Here is a 16694-nt window from a genome sequence, read left to right on the forward strand (position 1 = left end):
TTCTCAAAGGAGTCATGTTGATCGAAGCACAATGAGGATTTTCCTCTGTGTAGGTGATAATCATGAAGCTAAACCTAAAGTGGGTTGAAAAAATATTCCTGCGTCTGGAAAATGTCCATATTTTCTCACATTGCAACCACAAAGTTCAATGAAACGAGAAAGCAATTGTAGAGAGAATGCCATAATAATTCTGTTTAAAGTTTGTCGCAAGCTATGTAAGAGATACAACCAACATGCAAGGACAGGTGTTCAGCATTATGATGTTATGCTTCATAACCTACTGGGAAGATGCTCAGAATTGATGGGAGAACTGATTTAAAAGACTTAAAAAGACTCCATACTGATACCAATCTGGTATTTATATATATATATATATATATATATATATATATATATATATATATATATATATATATATATATATATATATATATATATATATATATATATTTGGATAGATTCACCCACTTATAGTATCGGAATAAAGGCGGCTGAATAGAAATGCACGCCACACTTTTCAGATTCTTTGAGAAAGCTACAAAAAAAGAAGTGTAATTTTCCTTTTTAGTGCTGGTTCATGCAGCGACGTTTGTAGCATTACAAAAATGTGGATAAGTTGAAGCGGTGTGTGAACACTTCTGCTAGGAACTGTGAGTGATTCAGTAAGTGTTTTTATTCTGTTTTGGGCTTGTTATGATGCATAGCAGATTGTAATATGAAACTTGTTCACACAGTGAACTGTGAGGGCCTGTCATCCGCCACTGGAGTGAAGGGTGGAGACTTGCGAGGCGTGTCGACCGAGGGGCAAATGAAGAGCGCCGAGGAGTGAACACCTCAGAGCGCACCAGCGCGCTACCAGGTCTGGGCATAAAAACGAGCTTGCGTGCAGACAAAGTGGTTTCCAATTAAAAAGTGATTTTGTGTGTACCTATCATTTTCAGTTGACAAGCATTGTGAACTTCACATCTGACAAATAATCGCTGCCAAATGGACTGCCGAGCTGAGGGAAGTTCTACTTATTTGCGCAACAGGTTCTGCCTCATACAGATCCGATCCATGTAGGAGGAAGAAGCATGTTGCCACGGTTTCGGTCATTTCGCGTCCAGCAGGAGATCAACTCATGGGATGTGGCGGCTGCAAAGTTAGACTTAACTTTGGAAAGGTGCTCTCCAAGGTCTCCGTGTTCCTCACCATGGTCCTAATATTCACTTACTTCTTCTACTGTCTCGCTGGACTTTGCGATTCGGCTCCGAGGACTTTATACAGCCAACAAGCTGCAGATGGGGGCTATGACAACGTGGACGACCGCAGCCAGGTGCTGGTGGACCTCCGGCCGCCTCCGCCTCACCACTCCGGCGCGCAGCGGCAGCTCCACAAGCGGACAGCCTCTCCGGACGCGCTGCAGGTGGACGCGGAGCAGCAGCAGCAGTACGAGCAGGGCAGCGAGAAGGAGACAAACAACATCCCCGTTTCCAACACATACGGGACTAAAAAGCTTCCAAATGCCATTATCATCGGGGTGAAGAAAGGAGGAACCCGCGCCCTGCTGGAGTTTTTGCGCATCCACCCGGACGTGAGGGCGTTTGGCGCAGAGCCACATTTCTTCGACAGGTTCTACGACAGGGGGCTGGAGTGGTACAGGTAGGCTGCTTACAGATGAACAGGTTGTCGGATTACATCTAAATTTAATGGAAACACAACTGTTAAAGTTGCTTTAAACTATTAAATTAAACAAAGAGTTTTAAAAGGAGCACACCAGATACATACAAAAAGTGAAGGACAATAGACGTAACTTTTCTCATTAAGTTTTTGTTCACGATAGCTAACAGGATGTACATGTGTGCTGTGTATTTACTTGTTAATCAAATGATAAAGAAGGCTCAGTAGATAGAAATGAACCTTGTTCCAATGGAAGAAGTCTCATTTGCTCATGTAAACTGTCTTACAAATTATGTTACTCAAAAAACACAAGGAAATGTAACAGATTAAACACATGCCAACCTGCCAACCTATGATTACAATACACAAAGTGTGTTGAAAATATTAATGAAACAAAAAAAAGAAGCATTAAATATCCAAATCTGTGCAATCAATAAACAAACCAGATGATTCTAAGAAACTGAAAATTTGTTCAAATAATTTTTTTTTGAGAACCAGATATTTAAAGATGCAGTCCAGTTTTGGATGATTTCCCACTAACAAATATACACTGACGGTTTCTCCTGTTTGTTAAATCTCTGGTTTCCTTGTTTCCCATATTACCTGTACTTTCCATCAGACATTTCTCCTATTTCCTCTCATCAACTTCCGTCACTTGCCTTCTTCCCTCACAGCTGCGCACAGTTTCTAATCAGCCTCCTGCTTCTTGTTTGGCAATCAGGTCTCCAGTGTAAATATTTGCTTTTATGCCACCAGCCTGTTTCCTCGTGGTCTCCTACTTTTGATTTAATTAGGATTCACTGCTGTGTTTTAGTTCTTGGTTTTACTTGTTTTTATGTAAACCTTTGATTTTCACCTGCCTGCCTCCTGTTTGAAAATAAACACCAAATGCCAAACCATACATGGGGAACACCATCCTGTTAAAAGTTGAGCGCCCTACGCATATGTGCTGATGTGTACTGTCAATAAACGAGCCAGAACACAGACAGACTGATGTACTCGGATCAGCTTCACACGGTACGATCCGTGTGTGAGCTGCACTGTAGATCAAAGGGTCCCCGGGGCCCCAGAGGAGCTGTTCATCATCTTGACGCCCATTTATAAACCATTTACAACCCACACTTCCACCTGTCATCCTGTGTTTGCTCTGGTTGTGCGCCGCATAGGAAACCAACTATGATCACCCTGCAATGTCAACAAAAGCTCTAAGTTGGAGGTTATCTTCAGCTTATGCAGATGTGACGATTTGATTACAGTGCGTGATTTTGGGGGGTTTCTAATTAGCTTCTGCTGTAGCGGCAGCAGCTGATTATGGATTGACCTGTTTGACCAAAACTGTAATTTATATCTGGGTTCAATTAAGACTCTGAAGAGGGTTTTAGCTCAGGACGAAGCTGATCCTGATCATATCCAGATGTTCTGCAAGCTTCTGAACCTGGTCCCAACTGAGCTCTCATCATGCTGACAGGACAATGGCATTGTGAGACCTCTGAGCTCGAAAGGTGCCACGAGGAGAGGCGAAGGTTATGACAGGGTGAGGAGCATTAACAAACACAGATTTCAGAGGTTTCTCAGATGTAATTCCACCCCGTCTTGTCATTCTTCATAAACTCCTCGCTCGGCCTTAACGGAGCATATTTGGCCACATGGAAACAGTTTCGCCGCTGATAATTTTAACATGTTGAAAGATTTCTGTTCCTTGTCTGTCTCTCTATGCACCGTATGAATTTTTGCCATTTCCTCCCCCCGTATCCTACACTTTTGCACACAGGGTTCCTCCTGTTTCTAATTACCACATTTGCATCCCAGCTTTCACACATTCTTTTCACATATTTTAGCCCCTCTCCCACACACACACACACCCACACACACACACACACACACACACACACACACTCGCACACACACGCATACACACCCCCGCACACGCACGTACACGCACACACACACACACACCCCTGTCCGATGCGCTTCATCCTAACCCCACCTCGCTTCACTGTATTCCTCTCTGAATATTCCTCACTGTATTCCATATCTGCCACAGGTGAACCTGTGGCAGATACACAAAAACACAAAAACACATTATGTGTTTTTGTGTGTTTAAATTACCCTGCCTGGTTCTGGTAACCCTTTAAAGTAACTGTTTTGATGCTCCACTAATTTTGTAGCAACACCGCGGGGGGCTATAAAGTAGAGTACAATAAAACCTGCAAAACAGTACAAAGCAGATGAAATATGGTTGAGGAAAAACATAAGCCACTTGATTTCCCTTATAACTCATATGTAAGATCTTGATTAGAGGTAGAGTATGCCACAGAAGGAGGAAAAACTGAAAACTTGGTTTATTAGTGTAACTTTGCACGCTTGTATAACATGACTTATCTATTTGAACAAGTAAACTTTTCACAAAGACTTTCCAAAAAATAACTGAAGTCTTTATTTTTGATTATGGATACACAGAATTTTTTTAAATCTCTTTTTGCTGCTTTCATACAAGTTTTATTCTTTGCATGTTCAGACGGTGATTTGAAAAAAGTTTTCTTCCATTTAAATCTTGTACATTTTGTCATGTAACAACCGCAAACTTCAGTTTCTTCAATTGAGATTTTATGCGACAGGCTGATGTAAAGCTCAAAGTATATAAAAATAAAAGTTTTCAGTATTTTCCACCAATGATATCTGACAGGTGTTTTTACCTCCAAATATTTTGTGATTTGGAGGCACACGTTACTATATGTCTTGTATTACTAACAGTAACTGGCCTCGTTATCGTGTACAACTACTGGAAAGTCCTGCTTTTCTGTCTTGCAACTAAAGTGTCACGTCTTTTAGAGCCTCTCAAAGATTTCCACTGAGGATTGAATTACCCGTACGACGGTTTGAGAGATGCTAAAGATTTGTTTTATAACCAAACCTTTCTTTAAAGATCTCTAAAAAAAATAGACTTTATTTATGATAGCACAAAGAGTCTGCTACCACATGTCCTGGATGGAAAAATAATAATAATTAAAATGACATATGAGTTTAACAGATGGGTGGAATTTGTAAGCTGTCACAATGTGAAAGTTTGATGTCAGTTGTTGAAAGTATCAAAGTGAACTGCACTGGTGAAGACACACCATAGATTCAATAACTGCGTCAGACCCATTCATAAATGCTTGCTCTTGCTTTTATCTTTTTTGGTGTTACATGTCTGTATTTCCATCCCATCCTCTTGTTTGCATGGGGGCACTTAACTCATTACTGGAACAAGAAAACCCACAAACATTGCATTTAAAATGAGGCAAAGGTTTAAAGAGTTTGTGATGTCGTGTAGCTTACATATGGGATTTGTCAGCAAAAACCCACAGCTTTTCATGAGACAATGACTGTTGTTCTATTTTTTTGTCTTGGCGTATGAAATACTTTAATTGTGTTTCTTATTATAGCAATGTTGTTGTTTTCTTACTTATGTTAGGTAAAATCTACCAAGAAGCCAAGTTCCTTTTTTAAAAGCAGCTTTCCAATTTTGAGGGGAAATGTTTAGCTATTTGGAAAACTTGTTTTTTCCTAAAGTAGAATCAGTAAAATGGGACTAACTGTGTGGATGATCCACAGGCGTAGCATCTGAGACTGTAACCAATCAGACTGTTGCTAAAAGATAGCATAAATCATTTAAATCAGGACCTTTGAAGGCTGACAGAAATGCTGTACAAGCTGACTCTTACATTGTGGGTTTTTTTCCAACTATGTTTTAAATTTCTTGATCAAATAATTTATTTTTTTTAAAATGGTAAACCCAACAGAAAAAAAACAACACAAGATATGATTATGAACATGTTATATCAAAAAAGATCAGCTGTTTCTTTCATGCTTTGAAAAACACCAAACCAAAAATTGGATGTCTGTCTCTCTCACATGCCTTCTTCTATCCAGGAGGCCAAGTTCAACTAATCTTGATTTTTGACAGCTGAGGTTTTGGAGGTGGACTTTTATGGTCATGGGGCAACATTTTCCCAAATGAGGGCAATTTTACCAATGACTCCTTCAACATTAAGCTCTAAGGCCATTAGTGACGGAGGCTCTGTGCCCCTGATTGGCGTAGCAGACCAGGAAGTGGCTTCCACAGTGTATAGCTGTAATGTGTTTTAATGATGGTGGGTTTTGGCCGTAGTTGGGTTTAGGTGGTGTTATAAGGTTTGGGGAAAAGCCCACACTCAAATCACAGATGGGGTGAATTATTATAATTTAAGGCACATTGTGGTTCATTTTGGGTGCTTGTAAAAATTTTTGAATAGTTTCACTTAGGTCGTTTTAGGTCTGTGAGAAAAATAGTCAAAGAAATGATGGTTCTGTTCCAGCGGATGCCTCAGATGCTTGGTAGTCATGCTCGGTTGCACTGCAATTTCCAGCGAAGGTTAGCATGGGCCAAGAAAAAAGTTAAAAACAATGACACAGTCAAGAGTAGTTTGGTTAGAAATCCTGCAGATATGACTTTCATCATCTTCTAACTTTTTTCACCAGACCTATATCAGAGTAAACTTGGACATCAAGTTTCAATGTCTAACCAATTTTTTCAGTCTTTCATGCCCTTACCTTATTTATGTCTTCTCCTGAAATGGGAAACCTATCTTAACTAGGGGTGCACTGATTGCAGTATCCTGGCCGATCGTCGATTACCGATCTTTAAAAACCCTGACCTGCCGAATTTTTATTTATTTTTTACTGAAATGTCGCTAAACATAGCAAAGTTGCTGAATTGGCAACAGATTAGTGACTACTGATGGTCTGGTCTATCAGCCAAACCTCTCTCATGGGAGAACAGAAGAGGAGAGTGACTGATTTTTAGACCTTTGCTAAAAATCAAAGCTCGGGGAATAATCTAAGTACTGGCTGATCAGCGATCTCCCAAAATATCTCCCAAAATTAAGGAAATTGGTGCAGATATATCTGTGCACCCCTAAATTAACATTTTATCATGCTGAAAAAGTTTCTGCTGGGTCTATTTTTTAAATACTATCACACCAAGTCATTTATCTCTATTTAATTGTTGATTCACAAACAAGACTTTTTAGTGAAATTGGTCAAACTCACTTTATTTGTGGTTTCTCACTAGTAAACGAGGACACATTGATCCTCTGAAAAACAAATAGTTTTGCTATTTTTACATCATTATTTGATCAGAATAAAATCTACAAACATCCAGTGAACTGTATTTCACACAGCAGAAGGTTTGAGCTTTATCCACGCATGGATTTTTGAGAAAACCTGGCAAAAATCACATGAAAGTAGTTTGTAAAGAGGACAAGGGTGGACTGGTGCAGGGATATTTCAATATAAAATCAAATGGTGTGGTCATTTTATTCAACTAAGATGATTTACAAGTCCAAACGATATTTCTAGTGGACTTTCTGTGTCACCTGCTACTCCAGGATTGCCTGACAGAAAGACAGGCATTGAGCCCAGTCCTACCAGTTAGCCCCAGCATGCATGCACCTGCAGGACAGCCCATATCGTCACCACCACTCCAGTTAACTCCAGTTAACTTCAGTGTTGATGGGCAGCAGTTCGGTCAAGCTAAAATAGTCCTTGATTCAGACTGCGTGTACTATATTGGAAAATCATCCGATTTCTTTTTACATAAATACACTCCTCCTAAATGCAAAGTTTCCCCATTATCTGCAGTAGTTTACTATGTTTGGAATATTTTTGCTAGCATTTGCTAACTTACGTTACAAACAAAATCACCTGTGTAAATGTGATCAAAACTTGATGATCGCATTAAGGAAAAATATTCACCAAAGTTACATTTTCCCCCTGGAGAGGATATAAACGTCTGAGCACTGCAGGATACTCAAGGTAAACTTTATGCCCCTTAATTGAATACAAGAGAATAAACATCCTGATTAAACCTCAGGGGACCGTGAATATCTACATTTAATGGCAATCGATTAAATTGTATTTCTGTCTAGATCAAAACCCCGTTATACTATCATATTTATAGTTTAAAGATTGGCCATCGATGTATTTGCCAGGTTTTCTGCGCTGCTTGCAGATTTTTCTGGATAATTGCTAAACCTCTAAAGCTTGTCTCTGCCTTAAAAAAATTAACATTTTTGCTTTAAAATAATACTTTTACTTGTGGATTTGTGAATCACTGCCTCATCTCTTCACTACGTTGCTAAATTACAAGCTCTGGAAAGTCAATGTTACCATGCGGGTTAGCTGGATTTGTTTCCTAGACTTTTCACACTACTCCACTTTAAATTTGTGTTCTAATAACTTGTTTAGCTGGATTTAGATTTGTGTTTTAATAACTTATTTAGCAGCCCTGAGGCTGAAATGATTCGTTGTTCTCCCCACCCACCGTCAGCCTCTATGCAAACAAATAAATCTCAGCTTTAGTGCAGTCGTTCACAAAAGTATTTAAAGTTAGACTGATGTCATTATCATTCATCATAATTGTGGTGCATGCATATTCTGAGTGCAACAGCTACGTACATTATTGAACTTCTCAGGAAGGCATAGACTTCTAAAAACTCCTAATTATAATGGACGCTACTTGTCTTTCCCCAGGCATCAACAAGCCTAAAGTACCAACATACATTATACTCCTTTCCTTTCTAGATGGCCACTTCAAGTAGTTTCTGTGAAAATTCACCACTTAGGTTTTCTCAACTGGAGGTCAGCTTTTCACTTAGTCCATTAATGCATTATTAATCTTGAGGGTAAGCATCTTCTAATGCCTGCGGTATGAGCTAGTGACAATATTATTACTCGCCGTCAATGTCCCAGCACGTAATCGTCCACTTAGAGCCATAACGAGATTCATATTCAGCTTATAGCATCAAGTAAACATATTCATACTCCTTGAACGTTTCTATCACTTTACAGCCAGAAACTTTAAAGTATTTCATGTGGATTTTATAACTGTGAAAGGGAAGGAAAATTCTACATGAAGTTCAAATGTTTTTTACACTGTGACATCTGAAATGTGTGGCAGGCTTTTGTATTTAGCAATCTTTAGTCAGTACTTTGTAGATCCATCTTCTATTGTTTCATGAAACCTATTTGTGCTTTAAACTTTGCCACCACTTTCTCCCTGACCTGTCTACTCTCTTTGTGAATCCAGTTTATTTATTAATTAGGTGACTCTAAACAGCAGGCCATTGAAGTTTTACTTAGAGGAAATATAACTAAAGGGAGTCGAATACAAAATGCATGTCAGACTTTTCAGACTTTCTTTTTGGGGGAAAATAAATGAAAACCGTGTTTTATCTTCCTTCCGCTTCACAATGATGTGCTACTTTGTGTTTGACTACCAAATAAAATTCCAATAAAATGCATAGAAGTTTGTGGTTGGAACTGTGAAAACACTCCAGAACTATGAATGCTTCTACAAGCCACTGTAAAAGAAAGAAGTGGGCTAACTCTGTACTTCAAAAGTCTTTGTTTTTAGTTATTTGAACAGGAGCTGACTGGCTGTTTTTTTTTTTAATCAGTACATTATGCTGGAATAAATGCTGACATGAGCTAATGGGTGACTAACTGTGACCAGAATGGATGAAGAATCACCAAAAGTCCCAGAAGAGGAACAAACAACCACATTTTTCACAAAAAAAAAGTCTGACTTCTTTTGATTTTGAAACCACACTGTCACTTCAATTCCAGTATTTATATGCCCCCCTCTCCTCCTTCATTGTCAGAGGTGATGACAAGCACTATTTCATTCAGATATGGAAGTTCCCACTCATCCTGTTCGGCAGTCCATGGCCTTAAGGCTTCCTCTGTCACCCTTTGAGCACAACAACTCTGCTGAGAAATGTTCCCCTCTCATTGTTTTTTTGGGCTCTTTTAGTTTTATTGCCTTGATTTTCCACCAGCTTTTTTAATTGGGTCCCTGCTATGAACAATATCATGGATGAAAAGACGCTCATTGTAACAAAACTCTTCTCCAGGACAACCCCCCCGCCCCCGCCCTCCCCAAAACTGTTTTATGTAAATGGTCCAGTAAATGACATTATCATAAACCCTAAAGTTACCAACATGTTTTTGATTGAGAAAGGGACATGGTAGATTTATATTTTTAATGGCCTTGTTTCCTCTCTGATCACACTCACTTGATGTGCAGCATGCCTTTTCCTAAGGTGCTGCAGGGGTGTAAGCTGGAGCACTTCGGTGGGAGAGCCCGTAATCTGAGGGGCAGGAAGTCTGTTGGCCACATCCTCGCAGAAAAGGTTGTTTTTTTTCTTTTTTCTTTCTTTTTTTTTATCTAATTGTGCGATCCAGACTGCTTCCAGCGTATCAGCTTTGTAATCAGCTCTCTGGCACTTCGGGGAGGAAAAAAGCGTTACATCCTTTTAACAGCAGGGAGTTCCAGACTCGTATAGTTTGTCAGCAACGCTTTTTTTTTTTTTTTGATGGGCTAAATAGAAAACATATTTGTTGTCCCGAGTCTCACGTTTATTCACAAAACAAAGACTTGCCAGTTTTTTTGCGGGTTAAACAAGAGTTTTGATTTGCACCTGGTAAATAGGATTTTAAATGAATCATCCTTGACAGATTTACAGTACTCCTTGTCGCCATATGCAGACAGATTTATGACAGGAGTTGCTACTTATTGATTCTCGGTTAATGAGACTGATTGATCAATAGGGGGACAGGCGCTTGGAGGGAGAGGGGTAGAAGCCACAACTCATTAACTATGCATGAGTATGGAAAGACAACTAATGGTCATTATCCAAAGTGTCACTCAACTGAAGGAGTGAAGGACAAACCCAAAGCCAGTGCATGACGAATTAGAGGGCAGACGCAAATTCACTTATCAGTAAACACCGTTACCTCGGTGCCCACGTGTGAGCGCACAGTGAAAACCACACGCATTGCAAGCACCGAGCACAATCTGTCACACGGAGACAGACGTATTGATCAGACCCAGATAAACAGAGAGAGGAGGCAGAGGATAGCCTCGTGCAATTGGATAGTGATCAATTAATGGTCTTTTATTATGGGCATTGTAATGAGCTGAGATGGCTCACCTTGAAGTAAACACAAATGACTTAAAACTTTTTTTTTTAAACTCCTCCCTCCAGAATATGCTAGGATAGACAGGATATCCAGCCCTCTGTGGAACAACAAAGGCTATTTCTCCTCTATTTGTTTAGCAAGAATTTATTCACCTTCATCCATCTCTGGAGCCCACATAAAGTTTTATTTGTGTTCCCTCTTTAAGCTACATCAGTTGGTGTTTATTATAAGTAAATTTAGTGCCCTGTAAAATTTTCCTGAAATGTCTTGGAGCTTACATCTGAGCAAAAGAAGATAAAGTCCTCTAGTACACTAATTTGATTATTAAGGTGAGGGCACCCCCCTTTTTGAGGATGTGCAAAAAGCATCAGCAGATTTGATCAGTGAGGAATAAATGCAACATTTAGTAGAAATGATTGTTCTTCAACTAATTTACTGGCACTACTGCTAGTGACCTCCTTTATTCAGTTCTTCTTGTTCTGACATGTTATAAGGTCAGAGGAAGCAGGCAGAGAGAGCTTTGACTATTCGTCTTTGCACAATTTCTCTAAACTGGCCCACAGCATAACACATCCTCCACCATACATGAAGCCTTTATACGTAACACTGCAGGCTGATTTGTTTCACTCAAACCAACCTGCCGTTTTGGTTGCAGAAAATCTTAATCTTATTCTCATCCGACCAACTCAAGCAGTTCCAGTTCCAGTCCTGATGGATTTCATTAAAATCCACATATTTATGTTTACGATGGTAGGACAGAAATAACCCACTTTCATATGTAGATGGTGTCTAATCGTTGTTTCATTGGAAACTTAAACAGGACGCTTATTAAAAGCTCTTAGGTTCATAACTATTGTTTTACATTTATTTCAAATGAATAGTTAAGCCAAACTTTTACTATTATGTGGTGGTACCAGAAAATGTAATACTATGTTTACAGTTTTATCAGGCTCTTTCCGTACTCAAACGGTTCAGTACATGATCCGCGTCTCGTGATGTCAGGGATGTTCTTAGGTGCTGATAAATCGGCTTTAATAGCATTGTTCATGTTTTGCCACCTTCAAAATGTATAAAGGGGCTTTTTGTTTAAATATGGATACAACAAAACAAAGCTTCATAAAATCTTGTTCCTGTGGATGGGAAATACCAACGTGGCTGAAAAAGTCTGTTTCAGAAAAGCATCCATGTCAGAGTGGACTGGTCCTTAAGCGTCTTCGCTAAATCCACTCTAAGGAACGATAAGCTCATTTGATGACACATTTAAAGTGACAAAATCAAACGAATTCCCTCCGATAGTTGAAACTCTCAATCCATATATTTGTCTGTGGATTTGCTTGATCCACCTCTTTTCTGAGACTTTCAAGATGTTTGCTTTTCACATTCATGAAGTTACGCTCATGTACTCATTATTCATCCTGACTAATGCTGCTTTTGACTAAATGATCCCAACTGAGGCTTTAGACATCTGCTTCTATCAGCAACTTAAAAACCATAAGTAACATGTTTAAGTAATATCACCCAGTCCTAAAGCGAAACAGATATTTCTCTCAAGGGCTCAAAAAGTAAAGATTATTTGATTAATTAGTTCTCTTCCTAATGCAAACTTATGAAGAGAAGCTGCAGTATTAACGCAATGCAGACTTTTGTTTGCTTTTCACTAATCATCAAATCAGTCTTTGATCGTGAAAAGTCTCGCAGGGGAAATAAATTCCCCTCAAAACTCCATCTACATTTCTGAACGACCTCTTATTATGGCCATTTGGACTCAATTGAGGTTTCCAATGTGAAACAAATAAAGCCCAAATGCTCCGTTACTTGTTTATTTTATAGGAAACCACATGAATGCTCTCCATTTCCAGTAACACAATAAGATGTATGCAGCCAAAATGGCCAATAGACAGTTCCTCCTCCGTTTTAATCATTGCTCATCGCCGGTTTCTCAGGCGAACCGACTCGCTTCTGAAATCTTAGTCTGCCACAAGTCTGGCTCACGCGGCTCTCCTGTCAGTCACGAGCACATCTGAGACCTGAGTGGTGCCCACAATGCCTGTTTGATAGATGGACTAGAAATCAAACCACAGAAGAAGAAACAATGTGCTCAAACGATACCACACATATGTCGTTTGTGAGCTACCCATGAAACAAAAATAAATAGATAAATCGGTTTATTGTTCTACGGACGCAGATTACTTTACATAACTCAGAACATATCATGATATTCCAGCTCACGCAGTATTTGTATTGGTCTATTGTGCACAGTGTCCCCTCCCATCCCCCCGCCCGCACCCCCTCAGAGCCATATGTTTAACACACTAGCTGAGCTCAGCAGCTGGACAGCCCGGTCACACTTCCTGCAGACATATTGGACTCTTTAAATACGTGCAGGAACAGGCAGGGGAGGCGAGGATGAAACAGGGTGGGCGCTTTGCTCTTGCAGGAAGAAGAGGGGGTGGAAATCTGTAGGAAATTGCTGTTAAGTGGTTCTTGAGGTTTTGTGGTTTTAGACTCATCAGACCCCAAGTGAGCGGATGGTCCTGCTCTGCAGACCTTCGGGTGAGGTTTTCGAAGGGGCTGCAAACAATAACACGGTCTTAGATCCAAACGTTTAATCATACGTGAATTGAGGTGATTTAATGAAAGAAGGATTGGGGTTACTAAAATAAGTGTGTGATTAAACTGGCAAGTTTGGCTGTAGCTTCGCTCCTTCAGGTATAAGAGGTTAAAAACGCATTCCTACCCTTTGAACTCTTCACTTTTTCTCTCTCTTTTTTTTTTTTTTTTAACGTGAGAACCACAAACATCAATGTATTTATGAGGAGTTTTATAAGACTCAAGTGGAAGGAAAAGAGCCACATTGTTTTCAAATATTTTTTTATAAATAAATCAGAAAAAGTGTGGAGTGCTTTTGAATGAGGCCAAATTGCTGTATTTATCACAAGACTAACAGCAAGAACAAACCATCGGCAGCATCATGCTGTAGACGTGCTTTGTTTTTTAGCAGAGACATGAAAGGTGGTCAGAATTGATGTGAAAAATGATGCAGCTAAATATGAGGAAATAGTGGCAAACCTGTCAAAAGCTGTCAAAGATTTGAGACTATGGGAGTTTAATGACTAAACATTTCGCCATAATTTTGTGTTAGAATGGTCTAGTCAAAGTCCACATTTATTGACATGGCATAGGAATCTAAAAAACAACAAAATGAGAAAAAACATAAGAAGTTTGGCGTGAGGGATGTTGGGCTCATTGAAGAAACGTTCTGATGAGTGAATGGGTTGGATCAAAATACCTAACTGGGAATTTCTTCTCCCCATCTAGAAACCTGATGCCCCGGACTCTGGACGGCCAGATCACCATGGAGAAGACACCGAGCTACTTTGTAACCAGGGAGGCTCCCAGTCGTGTTTGCATAATGAACCGCCACACCAAGCTCATCGTTGTCGTGAGGGACCCGGTGACGCGCGCCGTGTCCGACTACACCCAGACGCTCACCAAGAACCCGGGTCTGCCGTCCTTCCAGAGCCTTGCCTTGAAGAACTCCTCCACGGGACCAGTGGACTCCACTTGGAGCGCCGTGCGCATCGGCCTCTACGCCAAACATCTGGAGAACTGGCTCCAGTATTTCCCCCTGTCTCACTTTCTGTTTGTCAGTGGTGAGCGACTCGTGTCCGACCCTGCCGGGGAAATGGGACGTGTTCAGGACTTTCTGGGCCTGAAGAGAGTCATTTCAGACAAACATTTCTACTTCAACCAGACTAAAGGTTTTCCCTGCTTGAAGAAGCCAGAAGGGAGCAGCAGGCCCCGCTGCCTCGGGAAGTCGAAGGGCCGACCTCACCCCCAGATCCCGTCCGAGGTTCTGCAAAGACTCAGGGACTTCTACAGACCGTTCAACCAGCGTTTCTACCAGATGAGCGGACAAGACTTTGGCTGGGACTGATGAACGACGATCAAGTCTGCCTTAAGAATAGCCTCTTGATGTTTCTTTAAAGTTTTAGAAATCTAAGATTCTCAGGGAGGGGTAAAGGAAAGGCAAAGATCTTTTTGCCTGCAAATTCAACCTGACATGCAGCACTCATAAACTGCAACAGTTTAGCTGTAGAGGTGGAGCTCAGATGGACCCAGTGCTGCTAATATGCAAATATACAGATTGAGGACTTTAAACCACTCTCATATGTTTCCTTTTGGTTTGAAGGTTTCACTTTCTTTCTCTTTTTTTATCTCGTTCTTTGTTTATAAGATGACATCATATTTATAGTTTATGTTGATATGAATAATACGTTTTTATAAAAAAAAATTGCTTTTTATTTATTACCATGTACTGTTTATTACATGTCAAAGAAAGACGTAAAGTGGCTTAACTGACAGGACATTGTGAATAATGTCACACTACAGCAACGCTTTGACACTTTCATTTTTTTTTTTTTGTGTTTCCTGTTTCGAGCAAAACAAGACAATCGGATGATTTGCTATGCAGTGCAAAAAATTTGTATCAGTTGCAGTCGAAATACAATTTATACCTCAAATGTAAATATTCAATTAAACCTACACATACAAATGTTGTTTTTAGTGTTTATTGTCAATTTTCCTAAATGTAATGTGTTTCACAGAGAACCAGCTTTATCTGTTCATCACAAATGGTTATAAAAGTCATTAACTATTACAAAAAAAAACAAAAAAACCCATCTGTCAACAACTGCAAACGTCTCAATCTGCCAAAATTGTAGTGGTACATGTAAGATGTAAACTAGATTCTTTACATAAACATCCACCCATTTTCTTTTCACCCTTATCCCTCAGTGGGGTTGGGAGGGTTGCTGGTGCCTATCTCCAGCTAACCGTTCCGGGTGGGAGGTGAGGTGCACCCTGGACAGGTTGCCAGTCTGTTGCAGGGCAACACAGAGACACACAGAATACACAACCATGCACACACACACACACACTCACACTCACACCTAGGGACAATTTGGAGAGGCCAATTAACCTGACAATCATGTTTTTGGACTGTGGGAGGAAACCGGAGTACCTGGAGAAAACCCATGCATGCACAGGGAGAACATGCAAACTCCATGCAGAAAGACCAGGGCCGGGAATCGAACCCAGAACCTTCTTGCTGCAAGGCAACAGCTCTACCAACTGCGCCACTGTGCAGCCCCTTTACAGAAACAGTAAAGATAATAATGAATTAGTTTCTTTCAGATGTTAGTGGATTGAAAAGAATGTTAAAGTAGAGCAGCATATCATATTTTTTTTAAATGCCCAATCAACAAAGGGGAGTTGCGTGAGTACTCATGTCCATGGTAACCAAATGCTGTAAACCCAGAACAATTGCAGGAGTCTCTATTTCTTTCACCACTGCTTCAAACGTTATCTCAGACACGCACCATTGCTTATGAAACTTTGTCATCAGCAGAGAAGGATGCTAACAGCCTTCTGTGCAGTAGAGGTGGTGTCAGCAGTCTGGTTGTGGGTGCGCAGAAGATCTGAGTGTAGATGTCGCTGTGAATAATCTGTCCTGTTACCCATGGGATGAAAACTTGTGGGGTGATGTTGCTCCTAGGAGGACAGGCCTGAGCTGTTCCCAGCTGCTCTCATCCCTATCTTCAACCGATCATAGCTTCCTCCCCAGTGAAAATGAGGAAAAACCCATTCTTCATAAGGTAAAAGGGAACACACAGAGATGTTATGCTTTTCTTAATACTGACAGGCAATTCAGTAACTAAAATGTAAAAACTCTACTTACAATAACAGAATCTCAGCACTAGTTAGTGTTTGTCTGGGGAATGTGCAGGAAACGCAAGACAGACTCAGAGAGGCAACATCATTCATCTCTGACTTTATCTGCTATACTGCTACTTACATTCTCTCTGGTGTTTTTTCTATCGTACTACAATCAGATGAGCTTTACCACCAACTGTATCTGATCATCAATCTCTTTCTATGCTTCTGTTTTGCTAAATAAACCACTGCTTTGGTGCGAACAAGGCTGAAAAGGCCAACACTGAAGGTAACTTAAGCTGGATTGTAAAACA

At 40.2% G+C, this 16694-nt stretch overlaps 1 protein-coding gene across 1 annotated transcript; it reads left to right on the forward strand.

Moving 5' to 3' along the window:
- Positions 1-738: 738 nt before the first annotated feature.
- Positions 739-15224, forward strand: LOC145552543 (heparan sulfate glucosamine 3-O-sulfotransferase 6-like). Its single transcript, XM_081609967.1, has 2 exons — positions 739-1641; positions 13984-15224. The coding sequence occupies exons 1-2, from the start codon at positions 1121-1123 to the stop codon at positions 14600-14602; spliced, it is 1140 nt and encodes a 379-aa protein (XP_081466093.1). The 5' UTR covers positions 739-1120; the 3' UTR covers positions 14603-15224.
- The last annotated feature ends 1470 nt before the right edge of the window (positions 15225-16694 follow it).

This window comes from Poecilia reticulata, chromosome 8 (assembly GCF_904066995.2).
Source record: "Poecilia reticulata chromosome 8, P_reticulata-male-v2, whole genome shotgun sequence".
NCBI lineage: Eukaryota > Metazoa > Chordata > Actinopteri > Cyprinodontiformes > Poeciliidae > Poecilia > Poecilia reticulata.

What these genes read in the sequence shown, in the direction of transcription:
- LOC145552543 (XM_081609967.1), top strand. Translation starts at nt 1,121, where the DNA reads ATGGGATGTGGCGGCTGCAAAGTTAGACTTAACTTTGGAAAGGTGCTC. An exon ending in AGGGGGCTGGAGTGGTACAG is followed by an intron (nt 1,642 to 13,983) that starts GTAGGCTGCTTA and finishes CTCCCCATCTAG; the next exon opens with AAACCTGATGCCCCGGACTC.